The sequence below is a fragment of the Alexandromys fortis genome, unplaced genomic scaffold, assembly GCF_014885135.2.
Source record: "Alexandromys fortis isolate MF-2015 unplaced genomic scaffold, M_Fortis_MF-2015_v1.1 scaffold_90, whole genome shotgun sequence".
NCBI lineage: Eukaryota > Metazoa > Chordata > Mammalia > Rodentia > Cricetidae > Alexandromys > Alexandromys fortis.
Genome location: NW_026067985.1, coordinates 5,961,474 through 5,975,284, shown reverse-complemented (window position 1 = coordinate 5,975,284; position 13,811 = coordinate 5,961,474). Strand labels below are relative to the sequence as shown.

General features: G+C 49.0%; 1 protein-coding gene across 12 annotated transcripts in view; it reads left to right on the top strand.

Moving 5' to 3' along the window:
• The window catches only part of Fbrsl1 (fibrosin like 1), a 75,932-nt gene extending 66,204 nt beyond the window's left edge, over positions 1-9,728 (top strand). For all 12 annotated transcript variants that reach the window (XM_050158875.1, XM_050158874.1, XM_050158873.1 and 9 more), the window contains 5 exons: positions 304-433; positions 2,209-2,286; positions 2,497-2,580; positions 2,745-2,943; positions 8,263-9,728. In XM_050158875.1, the coding sequence (XP_050014832.1) occupies positions 304-433; positions 2,209-2,286; positions 2,497-2,580; positions 2,745-2,943; positions 8,263-9,109 (1,338 nt within the window). In that variant the 3' untranslated portion in view covers positions 9,110-9,728. The remainder of the gene's footprint in view (positions 1-303; positions 434-2,208; positions 2,287-2,496; positions 2,581-2,744; positions 2,944-8,262) is intronic.
• Positions 9,729-13,811: the final 4,083 nt, after the last annotated feature.

Below are 13,811 nucleotides of genomic sequence, written 5' to 3'. Positions count from 1 at the left end.
TATTTTCTGTGGTATGATATATGCAAATATGCTGTTATATAAGGGTACAACGATTGAAAGCTCTGATATAAAAGTGGACTGTGTCGTTGTGACTCCATGCATTGCATACTATAGGAAGGTTTTAGTTTTTCTGTACCAGATGAAACCCCCACTAAAACTACCTTTCCTTCCCCTTACCTCCAGTTCCTCAGGAGGTACCTCCAGTGAAGTCCCTGTTTAGTCCAGGTTATCAGTTGAGGCTTTACCTTGAGCAATATCCAAGCCCTTGCACACAGCCTTGGTACATACTCTGTTCCCTTGCAGATGCAGCTGGACCCCCACAAGCTGGAGGTTGCCACAAAGCTGGATCTTTTTAGCCGGCCCCCTGCCCCAGGCATGTTCTCTGGGTTCCACTACCCACAGGACCTGGCCCGGCCCCTCTTCTCCAGCACAGGTGAGACCAAAGGTAGCTGGGATTAGGGGTCTGAGTAGGCCCAAAACATCTGTCTTCTCCTGTGTTGAGAGTAAGAGAACTGTCCAGGGCCCTTGCACAGTGTTCTTTATATCTACCTCTGGTCCCAGGCCCAAGTCCCCAAACTTCCCAAAGCCAGCTCATGTACTGTGGGACCCTGGTGCTAGTTCCTGAAGGCCCTAGCCAGTGTGTATCACACATAACTTAAGGCTTGGTGATTTGGTTCCTCCTCATCCTGGCATCCCTCATCATTGGGATACCTAAGACAGTATCTGGTTTGTCTCCACATGCAGGGAACTGTTCCCAAAAACCCGTGTCCCAGCCTTCCCTAAGTACTTGGCAGTGTGGAGTTACGTGCTTTCAGTCCTCGATGCCCAGGGTCTTTTGGGGACATCTGCCTGACGTGTATCCAAATCCCTGGTCTCCAGGAAGAAAAAGAGGCTATATGGATAAAGTCTGGATACAAGTGCAGGCTGCCCTTCAGTTACAGGCATAAAAGGAATGTCTCAGACTCAAAATAGAAGGATCAGCATCAATTTCAGCCTGTGTGTATTCACACATGTGTACATAAACATATGTGAATGCTGTCTGCGTTTCCCTCTGCAGGATCCCTCTTCTTCCACAAGCAGGTCTCAGGTCTGTCACCTCAGAGCCCCTGCTACCCTAGTCCTTTTCTTCCTTTTTATTTATTTACTCATTCAGTCATTCTTTTATTTTTGTAGTTTTTCAAAACAGTTTCTCTGTGTAATGGTTTTGTCATCTGCTTTGTAGACCAGGCTGGCCTCAAACTCCCAGAGATCCGCCTGCCTCTGCCTCCCGAGTGCTGGGATTAAAGGCTTGCGCCACCACTGCCTGGCCTACCCTAGTCCTTTCCATCTTCTTCCCACTTGGTGCCCACCTGCAGGTGAATGAGAGCAAGCATGTTTTTACCTCTGCTAGCATGAGAAGCTAACAGAGCTGGCTCAAGCCCCAGAACATACCTTAGTGTCGTGTTCTTTAGCTGGCCTCCATCCTTCAATTTCTTATCTTGGATGATCACTACCTTCTCCCCACTTCTCAAAATTCTCTGTTTCTTTTTTAATCTTTTTTTAAAATTGTTTTTATTGAGCTATATTTTTTCTCTGATTGCCTAAGTTCTCTGTTTCTTAAACCTGCCTAGTATCTACTGAACAGCTGATATTTTTTTGCTGGGATTGAGTTGAGATGACACAGGAAAGGGAATTCATTCCTTTCTGGTATCATCTTCTAACCCACCAACAAGGTGTTCAGGAGTTACAGAAGCATTCCTGGGTGTTCTGTTTCTTACTCATTACTCATTTAAAAATTTCATTTAGCTAGAAAATAGAGGGCACACCCAAGACTATGGACCCAGGACCGGCTGCCCCCCTTGGGTTAGCCAGGATCATTTTTTGCTCCAGTTTTAAGCCCTGGGGTCACAACCTTGGGGATCAGTCTCATTATGGCTCACTTACTTAGGCCTTCCCTCTCCATTTTTATCCACGTCTTGGCTTCTTTCTCAGGGAGCTCCACTACAGTCAGTACCACTGCCTGTGCATAACTTGGGGCCCCAGACCTGGGGACCAGACTGAATTCCAATCTCATAATCTAACCATACACCTGTACAGTGATGTAGAGGTGAGAGAATGGAAGATAGGGGGTCCCAATGTAAAACCGGGGTTCTCTACCTGTGACCCAGCACTAGAGGTAGGAGGTCCCAGGTCTGGAAGCTCTTGTCAGCATCGCTACCCCCCACCTAGGTGTCACTCATCCAACCGCCAACCCATTTGGACCCTCAGCTCATCATGGCAGCTTCCTGCCCACTAGTCATCTAACAGGTAGGTGACCGAGAAGCCTGGGTGGCATCTTCCACACTCTTCACAGCTAGAGGGATGTGAATGGCGGGGAAGGAGGTCCCACAGCCTCTCAGATTGATATAGGTGGCACCTGTCCAGACTAAGGCGTTCCTGGGCCACTCTTTCTGTCTGGGGCAGGGGGTAAGCCTTGCAGATCCCTGACCCCTTGTTTCCCTTCCCTCACCCCTACAGACGCCTTCAGCAGATCCAGCACCTTTGGAGGCCTGGGGAGCCTGGGCAGCCATGCTTTTGGAGGTCTGGGCAGCCATGCACTGAGTGAGTGACTCGCCACATCATTCCACTGCCCCTCACTCTCCTGTCTGTCCTGCACACTGACCTCCCTCTAGGCTAAGGCTTCTCAGCCTGTTAGGGTTACAGTGTTGGCATCCTGCCTAACTCACACTCCTGGTCCTCTGTCCTTTTCTCCTGCTTCACACCAGGGGGCAGCATCTTTGCCTCCAAGGAGGGCACAGCTTTGCTTGGCCTGCCCAGTCCCCATGATTCCTGGAACCGGCTGCACCGGGCACCGTCTTCTTTTCCTACCCCGCCCCCGTGGCCCAAGCCAATGGATACTGAGCGCTTCTCAGCCCTGACCAACCACGACCGAGAGCCTGACAAAGGCCAGGAAGAGCATGAGCGGTGAGTTCATCTGGCCCCAGACCCCTCTACCCGGCTTGGTTTCTCACCTGTTTAGTCTGTTAGATTGGGATTGATCAAAGAAACGGCATGAAAATAAAAGGAGACCTCTGTAGAAGGAACTTGTCCTTAAGTCTCCATGGGAGTGGAGACCGCACACAGCCATAGCGAACTTGGAGGTTTTACAGGGCAGAAAAGGGAACTTTGCAGGTGGAAGATTCCATCTGCAGATCTATTCCCTTTCGGTCTTAAGGCGGTAAATACTAACAAAGGTGAGTCTGTTGACCTCCTCCTGGGCTTTCAGCTCCTTACTGCCTGCAGATGTTCTCAGTATGTCCATTTACCTCCTGGAGCCTCTCAGCTTATCTAAGGCTTTGAGTTCCATTAACCCAGAAACAAATACTGAGGGGGTTGGGGAGACAACAAATCCTCTTTAATTTTGGGAGCCAAAGAAACTAGTTAGTTCTGAAGGATACTAACTGATCTGAAATTTCTTTAAGGTTTTATGAGAGCTGGCCAGACAGAGAGGTTAATCAATCCAGCTGTTTTAGTTCTGAGTTCTGAAAGAAAAAAAAATGCCCAGAGTGGCAAGAAGAATGAGTTGGGGCCCAGCACTCGGGAGGCAGAGGCAGGCAGAGCTATATAAGTTTGAGGCCAGCCTGGTCTACAGAGCAAGTGCCAGGGCAGACTCCAAGAAGAGAAGCCCTGTCTCAAGAAAAACAAAACAAACAAAAAAGAATGAGTTGGGTGGCACATCAGTCCTTTTTTTGTTTGTTTGTTTTTATTTTTTTTGTTTGTTTGTTTGTTTTTCAAGACAGGGTTTCTCTGTGATTTTGGAGCCTGTCTGGAACTAGCTCTTGTAGACCAGGCTGGTCTCAAACTCACAGAGCTCCACCTGCCTCTGCCTCCCAAGTGCTGGGATTAAAGGCATGCGCCATCACCGCCCGGCCCATCAGTCCTTTTTTAGGGGGTATCTGACTGCTGTTAGGGGTTTGGTGCACAGCTCACCTAACCGCTTCATAGCTGGCAATGGGGGCAATAAAAAAGAGACAGCAGTTAGCGCGTCTCAGAGGAGGGTCAATCTAAGGAGCCACAATAAAATTAAACAGGCAGGAAAGGTCCAGAACATAAAACAGCCATTTGGTGACAGCATGCATCCTTGGACTGTGTTATATGAGTGAGGCAGAATCTGTAACCTTCACAGCTTCATCCAATAGCCTCTCTGGGTCTCCAAGCAGGGACACTCCTGACATGTGCCTGGCCTAGCAGCTTACCCATGGAGGGAGATTCCACAACTCTTTTCTTGTATCCTTGACTCTGCCGCCAGAACCACGTGACCAAAGCTACCAGCTTCTGCTGCTTGCTAGGGCTGGAATATGGCCCCTCCTTCAGTTACATCTGCATCAGCTTCCTTTTTCAGTGGTTTCCTTCACTGCTTAAGCTGTCCTTTCTTTCCTTTTCAGCAGCTGGCAGCTTAGCTATATGGGGGCTTTCTGTGAGGTCATAGCTCCCTTTATCTCATTTAGCATCAAGCTTTTTAAACTTTTTTATCTCCTTGAGCACTGGACTTGGCTGTTACACTTCCTATTGCTCCTTCTCTCCTCACATTGTATTTCTCTTTGTCCAGTTTGCATAATGGCCACACGACAGTACTAGGCTGTCCTGAACTCTCCTCTGCCAGCACCATTAATCAACAGTTGAGCCTCAGGCAAATTCTTAGGACAAGGGCAAAAAGCAGCGTCTCAGGGCCACTTATTAATATTCTTCCCCTCTGAAACATTCATATCACCCTCAGTACCGATGTCTGTGCTCCTACCAGGATGGCCCCACTAGAGCATTCAACCACTCTCTAGTCTAAAATCCCAGTCTTTCACACTACTCCAACAAACAGCATGGTTGGGCCTGTCAGAGTAACTCCCTAATCCTGTACCAACTTCTGTCTTAGCCACTGTTCTATTGCTGTGAAGAGACACCAGGACTGCAATTCTTATACAAGACAGCAATTGACTGAGGGCTTGTTTACAATTTCAGAGGATTAGTCCATTATCATCCTGGCAGCAAGTGTGGTGCTGGAATCGTAGCTGAGAGCTACATCCTGATCCAAAGCAAAGGGAAGTAGGAGACTGAGAAACAGACCTGGGCCTGGCATGGAATTTTGAAACCTTAAAGCCTATCCCAATAACAATTTCTCCAACAAAGTGATACCTGTATGACCCTATGGGGGTCATTCTTATTCAGACCACCACGTTGTCATAAACAAAACATTAAAATTATAGATACATATATTCCTTCTTAGACATCTGATGTCGTTACTGGGGGGTTTTTGTTGCTTTGTTTGTTTGGTTTGGTTTTTTGAGACTGATATTACTGGTTTTTTGTTGTTTGTCAAGACAGGGTTTCTCTGTGTAGCCTTGGCTGTCCTGGATCTTGCCCTGTAGATCAGGCTGGCCTCAAACTCACAGGGACCCACCTGCATCTGTCCCCCAAGTGCTGGCATTAAGGGAATAGATCACCACCACCTAGCTTAAACAATTAGTTAAAGCAAATTGTTTTCTTTTATTTGCATACACAGACTGCCTCCCTAAGGCAAGGTTCAAGAGGCCAGCATTGGGTATGGGCAAAGATAAAGCTTTTTTATAGAGCTGGGGAAGGGTTTTAGAAGCAGAAAATAACAAGGTGGTCATAACAACCTTTTGAAACAAAGACATGGTTGCTGTCTCCTGGAGCAGGAAGTACAGAACCATTTGTAGTTAAGGTTTTAGATGGGGCATAGCCCAATCTTTAAGAAACTGAAACTTGACCGGGCAGTGGTGGCACACGCCTTTAATCCTAGCGCTCGGGAGGCAGAGGCAGGCGGATCTCTGTGAGTTCGAGGCCAGCCTGATCTACAAGAGCAAGTTTCAGGACAGGCTCCAAAAGCTACAGAAAAACCCTGTCTCGAAAAACCAAGAAAAAAAAAAAAAAGAAACTGAAATTTGATCATAAGCAGAAAGGAGCCTAGTTTGTCTTTTTCTATTTTTATTTATTTTTTTATTGTATCTTCCTTTGATGTTTTGTTTTTTTTTTTATTTTTACATTTTGACAAATATTTATCCTCCTTCCTCTCCACCCAGCCCCTCCCATTTATCTTCCCACCTCCATCCACTCCTCCTCCTCCATTTCTCCTCAGAAAGGGGCAGGCCTCCCATGGATATCAACCAGCCAAGGCATATCAAGGTGCATTGAGACTAGGCACCTTCTCTCCTATTAGAGCTGGATGAAGCAACCCAGGAGGAGGAAAAGATCCCAAAATCTGGCAATAAAGTCAGAGACAGTCCCTGCGCCTACTGTTAGGGGTCCCACAAGTAGACCAAGTTATACAACTGGAATATATGTGCACAGGGCACGGGCCAGTCCCACACAGGCTCCCTGGTTGTTGATTTAGTCTCTGTGAACCCTTATGAGTCCAGGTTAGTTGTTTCTGTGGGTTTTCTTATGATGTCCTTGACTGCTCTGGCTCCTACAATCTCTCCACCGAATTCTCCAAGCTCTGGTTAATATTTGGTTGTGGGTCTCTGCATCTGTTTCTATCAGTTGCTAGATGAAGGCTCTCTGATGACCACTGGGCTAGGCAACAGTCTATGAGTATAGGAGAAAATCATTTGGAATCATGACTTTTTCTTTTTTTTAGATGGCTTTCGAGCCCAAGATGGGGCTGGTTCATCAATTACCATCAATCAGGTAGAGCCAGGTGGATCTTAGTTAATATGGATATCTACAGAAGGAAATGGTACCTGTGGCAGGCCCAAAATAATAAAATAAACAGGAAAATGTCATAGTTTCAGCTTGAGGAAACAGGGTCCTTAGGTAGCTAGAGTAGCTGATAGATCACATTCCAATAAAATCTCAGAATGTTATTTGTACTGTGTATGAAGACAAAGGCTGCAAAGACCCAGAGGTTTCAGATGGTAAGCAGGTAAGCAGCTCTGAGTGAGGGATGTCAGCAAAGGTAGATGGGTAAGGGGCGAGAGGAAAGATTGCTCAGAGGAAGGGTGTAGGTCCCCAAAACTGCCCCCTGGGTCTTGGCACCAAGTGTTAAGCTCTAGATTGGTCAAGGCAATGTGAAAATGAGAGGAGACTGACCTCTGCAAACACAGTTTGCCCTTCAACCAGAACATGAAAAGCAGCACTCTCGACGGGAGTGGAGGGCATATGCCCAGGTCCAGAAGCTCGGGGGCTTTCTGAGGCAGGAAGGGGAACTTTCGGGGTGGAAGGTTCCGTCTGCAGATGAATTACCCTGCAGTCTCAAAGCTGCAGGTGCTAATGCAGGTTGTTTTTATCAGGGACTTCCTAGGTCATCATGTCAGCCTTCCTGCAGCTGGCACAACCTTCCTTAGGGTGCTCTCTGAGGTCCCTCCCTGGTCAGGCTCTGGAGGCTCTTTCCTGCCCCCAGACTGAAGGAGCAGGGTCCTTTGCCTGGTGAGAGCAGAATTGGCCAGTATGAGAGACTCAGCTAGGTGAGAACAGAGCCCTGCGCCTGCCCTAGACTTCCCCACACTGTGAGCAAATGTGGGAGAAGCCAGGCTGTGGTGGTGCACACTTTTAATCCCAGCACTCAGAAGGCAAAGGCAGGTGGATCTCTGTGAGTTCGAAGGCAGCTTGGTCTTCAGAGTTCCAGGACAGGCTCCAAAGCTACACAGTAAAACCCTATCTCAAAACCAAACAAACAAAACAAAATGTGGGAAAAGAACCTGCTTGTAGGCCTAGCTGGGGACCCTACCAGAAAAGTGAGTGTAGCGTGTTTTCAGGATCCTCCCCTGGCCCTTTGGTGAGAACAGCAAGAACCCAGGGTAAGTGGCCCAGGCTAACCTTGAACTGTATTAGTCCTCCAGTCAAAGCCTCTCAGCTAGAATTACAGGCCTGCATTATTAGGCTGGTGCTGAGGGAATTTAAAACAGACAGCATCTGTAGTTAAACTACTAGAAAGCAACTGCATACCCCTAAACCTGAGAATGCTTAAATTTTGAGCAGGGAATTCCAGGGTTGGGGAAGCCATGTTGCCTTGCCTCCCCAGCCCCCAAGTGGTAGAACTCGGAGCAGTTTTTCGTGCTGCAGCCACCCAGGACAACATAGAGAAGTGTATCTAATAACCAGGGAAGGAATGGTAGAGAGCTTCCTATTGTCCACAACCAGTGTGTTCACAGGACACTTCTAACACTGGGCCAGCCTGGAGCCCAGGATACAGAGCTCCACAGCGGGAATACTGAGGTCACAGGAACTTGACAAACACCTTTCTAGGAGCTATAGATGCTCTAGGTGATGGCTCTATCCTGTTGTCCCCAGGGACCTCCTGGAGAAGACGCACCCGCTGAGCCACACCTCGCCTGCAGCATCAGTGAGCCATCCCATCAGCAGCCTCCTGCAGCGGGGTCCCGGTGAGCTGGGTCTCCCTAGAATCCTCACAGAGAGCGAGGCTGAGCCTCGGGTCAAGGAGGGCCACTCATCAGGCAAAGAGGATAGTGCCAAACAGGGTGCACGACCTCCATCGCCCTACTGCAAGGCAGCCCTGGATGACTGCCTGCGCCTGCCAGGCCTGTTGGGTCGGGAGTCCGGCAAGCAGACGCCTGAGCAGCCCCAGGGCGATGTGAAGGTAAAGGAGGAGCACAGGGAAGACGAGACACCGGAGCTCACGAGCATCAGCGTGCACTCCACAGCCACACATCTGGGCCTGGGCACGTCGGGCTTCGTGTGGGACCTGCCGCGCGACACCTACCGGGGCCTAGAACTGCCCCGCCGCACTTTTCCTGCCCTGCCGCCCGCTGCGGGCCCCGCTGCCTTCGAGCTCTCTGAGCGCACCTACCGCGACCGCGAGCCTCACGACTACAGCCCGGAGTGCCTGCGGGAGGTGCGCCGGGAAGAGCTGGAGCGCGCCTGCGCACCCGCCTCGGGCACCGCGCTCTTGCCGGCACTGCATTACCCGCGCCTGGCTCCTGGCGCGCTACACGGCACGCTCCTGGCCCGGACCCCGCCGGCCACCGCCACACTCGGGGCGCCTCCTCCACTGGTGGCTGCAAGCGGGGTGTCTACGCCACCAGCGCGCTCTAGGACGACGCCGCTGGCGCTTGGGCCTGGCGAGGCGCGCGACTACTCGCCGGCGGCGTGCAACCCGCCTGAGGTGGAGGCTCGGTAGTCCCAGTTTACCAGACTGACTCACTTAAATACCTGGGATCTGAGCACAGTTCCTCTAGTCCAGGAGCAGCGCCGCTCGCTCCACGCTGGGGCTTGCATAGTCCAGGACTTGACTATTTTCTGGGGTAACTTCATTTTCCGAGCTTGCAGTTAGGACACTGGGAAAAATTTAGCTTTGTAACTCCCCACAGGTGACAAGCATTTTTAATGGTTTTGTATTTTTCTTAATTTTGTGCTCTAACATTTTAAAGAACCAAAAAAGAAAAAAAGAAATTTTATTTGGGATTTACGATTTCACGTCTCAGATTCCGTTTGAGCCCCAGAGTTTGTCTTATTTATGGAAAGAAACAGTCTTTCTGTCTAGCGCACTGTGAGGCTCCACACTCAGGCCCGGCTCTGGCCTTCCCTTGGTACTTGGAACCGAAGTTACAGATATATATTAAAATAATAATAATAATAATAATAATGTACAAAACTTTGGGTTTCTGCCTTATGCATAGGTGTAAGAGGATTTCTTTGGTTTGATTTTTTTTAGAGAAAAACATGTAAATATTCTGTTGATATAATTATAAAACTTATTAAATTCTTAACCTGGACAGTCTATAAAAAGTTTCTAGAAATCCCTCTGGTTATTTGTGTACGTGGTCACAAAAACCCACTTGGCTGTCAATTGTGAACACACTCAGCAGAGTATCTGCAGCAACTATCCTTCAACTATGCAAGCCTCCCAGGCAAGACAGGATGTTTAGGGAAAGTACCCGAGCCTCCTGTTAGGGTGGTTGGACCTCCCAGAGAGCCACACTTGTGGGCATCTCCTTAGACTCACTGAGGACTTCAGGACTCACCCTAGTTACAAGGACAAACCTGCGCCCACGTGCTAATCCTAATGTTGCGTTGTCCGGATCTTAGAAGTTGGTTCCCAGAAAAAGATTAGTTTCTTCCTAGCGTCTGTCTGGGTCTTGCCCTCCCACCCCCACTATCACCACTGACCCAAACAGTCTGTTTTCTCGTCAGTGAACAGTGATAAATACAGGCTGGATTTGGATAAAATGTGGTCCAGCGTCTTGTGTGGCTCTGAGGCAGGTATCTCACTGTCTCTATCCTTCCCTGGGATATGAGGCTCTGGGCTTCAAAGTGAGGCTCGAGGGCATTCTGAGACTGTGGGGCTGGCAGTCCGTGCTGCTGCTGCAGGCTTTGTTTCCCGTGGGGCTGTCCTGTGGGTAGCACTTCTGCTGCGCCACCCCCTCCCTATCTGCATGACTGACTTTGCAGGTTGGCCCAAGTGACATGAACCCTAACCATCCTGGCCACAGCAGCCCATATTACCAGAGATGGCAGGTTTTCTACTTGGAACCCATTCTTCAAGTTCTCACTTTTGGTGCATGGGGCTTGCAGCTCTTGAGAGCACATTGCCACATGTGGGTATATCTGACCTGGCTGTTTGCACCACATAGAACCAGTGAATGAAAACTTAGAATGTCTGGGGTAAGAGATAGCCAGTGACCTTCTTCCATATGTGTGCAGGATAGTACCCATATAGATGAAGCTCAGGACCCACCTGTACATCTGACTTGGTGCAGCTCTCGCTGTGTCCTGTCTGGGCTTGGAAGTAAAGTTTTAATCGGGTCACCTTGTCGAGGGGAAAGCCTGGGTGATAGAATACCAGTGACAAACCAAGTAGGGTCCTGCAGAGTGCTTGGACTTCCTTACAGAATAAGGAGTGCCTTAAAGCAGCTGCATCACCAGAAAATCTTAACATGAATGAGAACCCAAAAGAACAACTTAGAGCTGCAAGATGGGCGGCCCATCTTCCCCAGCTTTTATACTCCAGCACCTTCCTAAATCACTAGGCCATGTTCAACTAGGGCTAATTACATACAAATGGCGAAGGGGTACAAGAGGGAGCACCTAGAATAGAAGGCCAACGCCCCTCCCCCTTCTATGAGGAAATATCAGTAACCAACAAGCTAGATCTTGGAGGGCTTGCAAACAGTAATGGCTGCTCTGACAATAACTATATTATTATATTAGTGCTCTATAACCATATGGCTGCCCAAGCCCCAGAATGAAAGCATTATGGACACAGTGATGCTGTGGATTGGGTAGCAGAAGGGAACGTCCCCTGTATCCCAGAAAGTTATGATCCAGATAGGTCTTTTGGCTATATGTCTCCTCCCAGGGTACCCTGGATTAGACAAGACTTCACTTGCCCTAACTCATCTTTTGTTTTTTTGGTTTTGGGACTCTATATAGACCAGGCTGTCCTGGAACTTAATGATGTAGACCAGGTTGTCCTCAAACTCAGAGATTTATCTGCTTTCCTTGTCTACTTCATCAGAGTGATTCCAATATCTGGGCATGAAGAACAATTCGTTGAGAAAGCCAGAGGCCCGCCCTCTGGGTGCTGAGAAGATGGGAAAGAATGGGGAGTGGGGAGGTGGAGCTGCAGATCTCACAGTGGTGAGGAACAGGCCCATGAGAGAGGACTGCTCTGCCACTTGAGACCATGGTGATATCGAGGGCCTGTGCTGCCATGTCTGGGTCCATGGCCTTACTGCAGCCAGGGTCTCTGTGGTCTGGGTTGCCACCAAGGGCGATGTAGATGTCTGTGGTCTGGGTTGCCACCTGAAGCCGTGTGGATGTCTGAGGACCACGATGAACTGGCCCTGTCCTTCTGCGGCCACAGCAAGGGAAAAGTACTAGTGTGGAGAGCTGGTGAGGATGGAGGGGGATGGGCTGACCAACCCAGGCCTCACCCAGGCCCAGATCCAGGCCTTTGAATTGGCCCACCCCAACACCTGCCCCATCTGTGAGCTGTTGTAACATGTGAAGGGCTGGTCTTACCGAGGAACCATAGGCTCCGGATCTCCATGACTTTGGGCAACAGCAAGATACCTAAGAGGAGTTTCAGAGAGGGGTGGTGATAATTTTGTTTATGTCTTAACGAATGAAGCCTGCCTGAAGATCAGAGTGCAGAGCTAAGCCACTAGAGGCCAGGCAGTGGTGGCACACTCCTTTAATTCCAGGACTCAGGAGACAGATCTGATAGTTCAAGGCAGATCAGGCAGACAGATCTGTTAGTTCAAGACTACCCTGTGCTACATAAGATTGGATCTGTTTAAAAGAGAAACAGAGGGGCTGGAGAGATGGCTCAGCGGTTAAGAGCACTGACTGCTCTTCCAAAGGTTCTGAGTTCAATTCCCAGCAACCACATGGTGGCTCACAACCATCTGTAATGAGGTCTGGTGCCCTCTTCTGGCCTGCAAGCATACAAGCAAAACAGAATATTGTATACATAATAAATAAGTAAATAAATAAATATTTAAAAAAAATAAAAGAGAAACAGAGCTCACATAAAGGTGATCCCAGCTCTTTTCCATCTTCCTCTCGGAGAGGCAGCTTCGCTTCTGCCTCTCTCCCCACCTCTCTGCTTCCCCCTTCTCTGTCTCTTTCTTCTCCTCTCTCTCCCTCTCTCCCTCCCTCCCTCTCTCTCTGTCCCCCCCTTCCTCCTCCATAACCCCCTGAATAAACATTCAACCTCACCCTGAAAAAAAAAAAAGGTGATCCCAGCACTTGGGATCACATACCTTAATCCCAGCACTAGGGAGGTGGAGACAGGAGTGATGTGGCTGGGTGGAGAGAGGAATATAAGGCAGAAGGAGACAGCTGCAGTCTGAGACTTGGTGTAGACAGATGCAATCGAGAGATGCAGTCTGAGGACAGGATCGCCCCTTTGGTCTGAGCATTGCTAGAGATAAAACAAGTCTCTTAGGGCCGGCTGCTCTGGCTCTCTGATCTTCAGCATTAACCCCATTGTGCTAAGTGATGGTCCAGCATTGATCGTTTAGCAGAAGCCAAGAGGTCTTGAACCAGACCAGTGACTCATTGCAATAAACATTTGCAAGTAAAGCTGTTTGGGCAAAAGGGTGACACACTGCAGCTCCCAGCGCCACTAGGACAAATGAATACATGTTGGAGAACAGGAAAGACAGCCGAGCAGAGAGGTGCATGTGTAGCTGGAGAGCAACAGCCGTGATGTAAGAGAACGCTACGGACTGACCAGAGGGGTCGGCACGATGTTTTTGTTGTTGTTTGGTTTTCATTTTAATTTTTTACTTTCTTTTGGGGGAGGTTACAAGGATAGGGAAGGACTGGGAAATGAGTGGGATTTAAAAAAAAAAAAAACAATACTTTGTCACCCAGGTGGGATCACACATTCCTTAATCCCATCAGAGGCAGAGGAAGGTGGATTTCTGTGAGAACATAGCATGTTTCAGCCAGGGCTACACAGTGACACCCTGTCTTTTTTTTTTTTTTTTTAAGGACTTTGTTTTTACGTTTTCTGCTAGAGCCCTGACTAGAGTGGGTTTGGAGGCCACCCACAGGGCCCTGTTCAGATGTCAGAGCCTTGCAGAACCACTTCAAGAGGCCATAGAGCTCACCACTAGGTGTGAGCAGCGGGTCAGGGTGTCCTCTAGCTAAGGTCATCATGTGTCTAGAGGTTCATGTAGATGAGTACTGAGTGACAGCCAACATCCATCTTTCCTCAAGGCCTGAGCAAATTACCTGGCGCGAGTGAGAAGAACCGCGGAACACGCAACAAACCGCTTAGGAGGTTTTTGGGTGGGGTGCAGGCCTGGTGAAGGTCAGTGTGGAGAGAGAGAGAGAGAGAGAGAGAGAGAGAGAGAGAGAGAGAGAGAGAG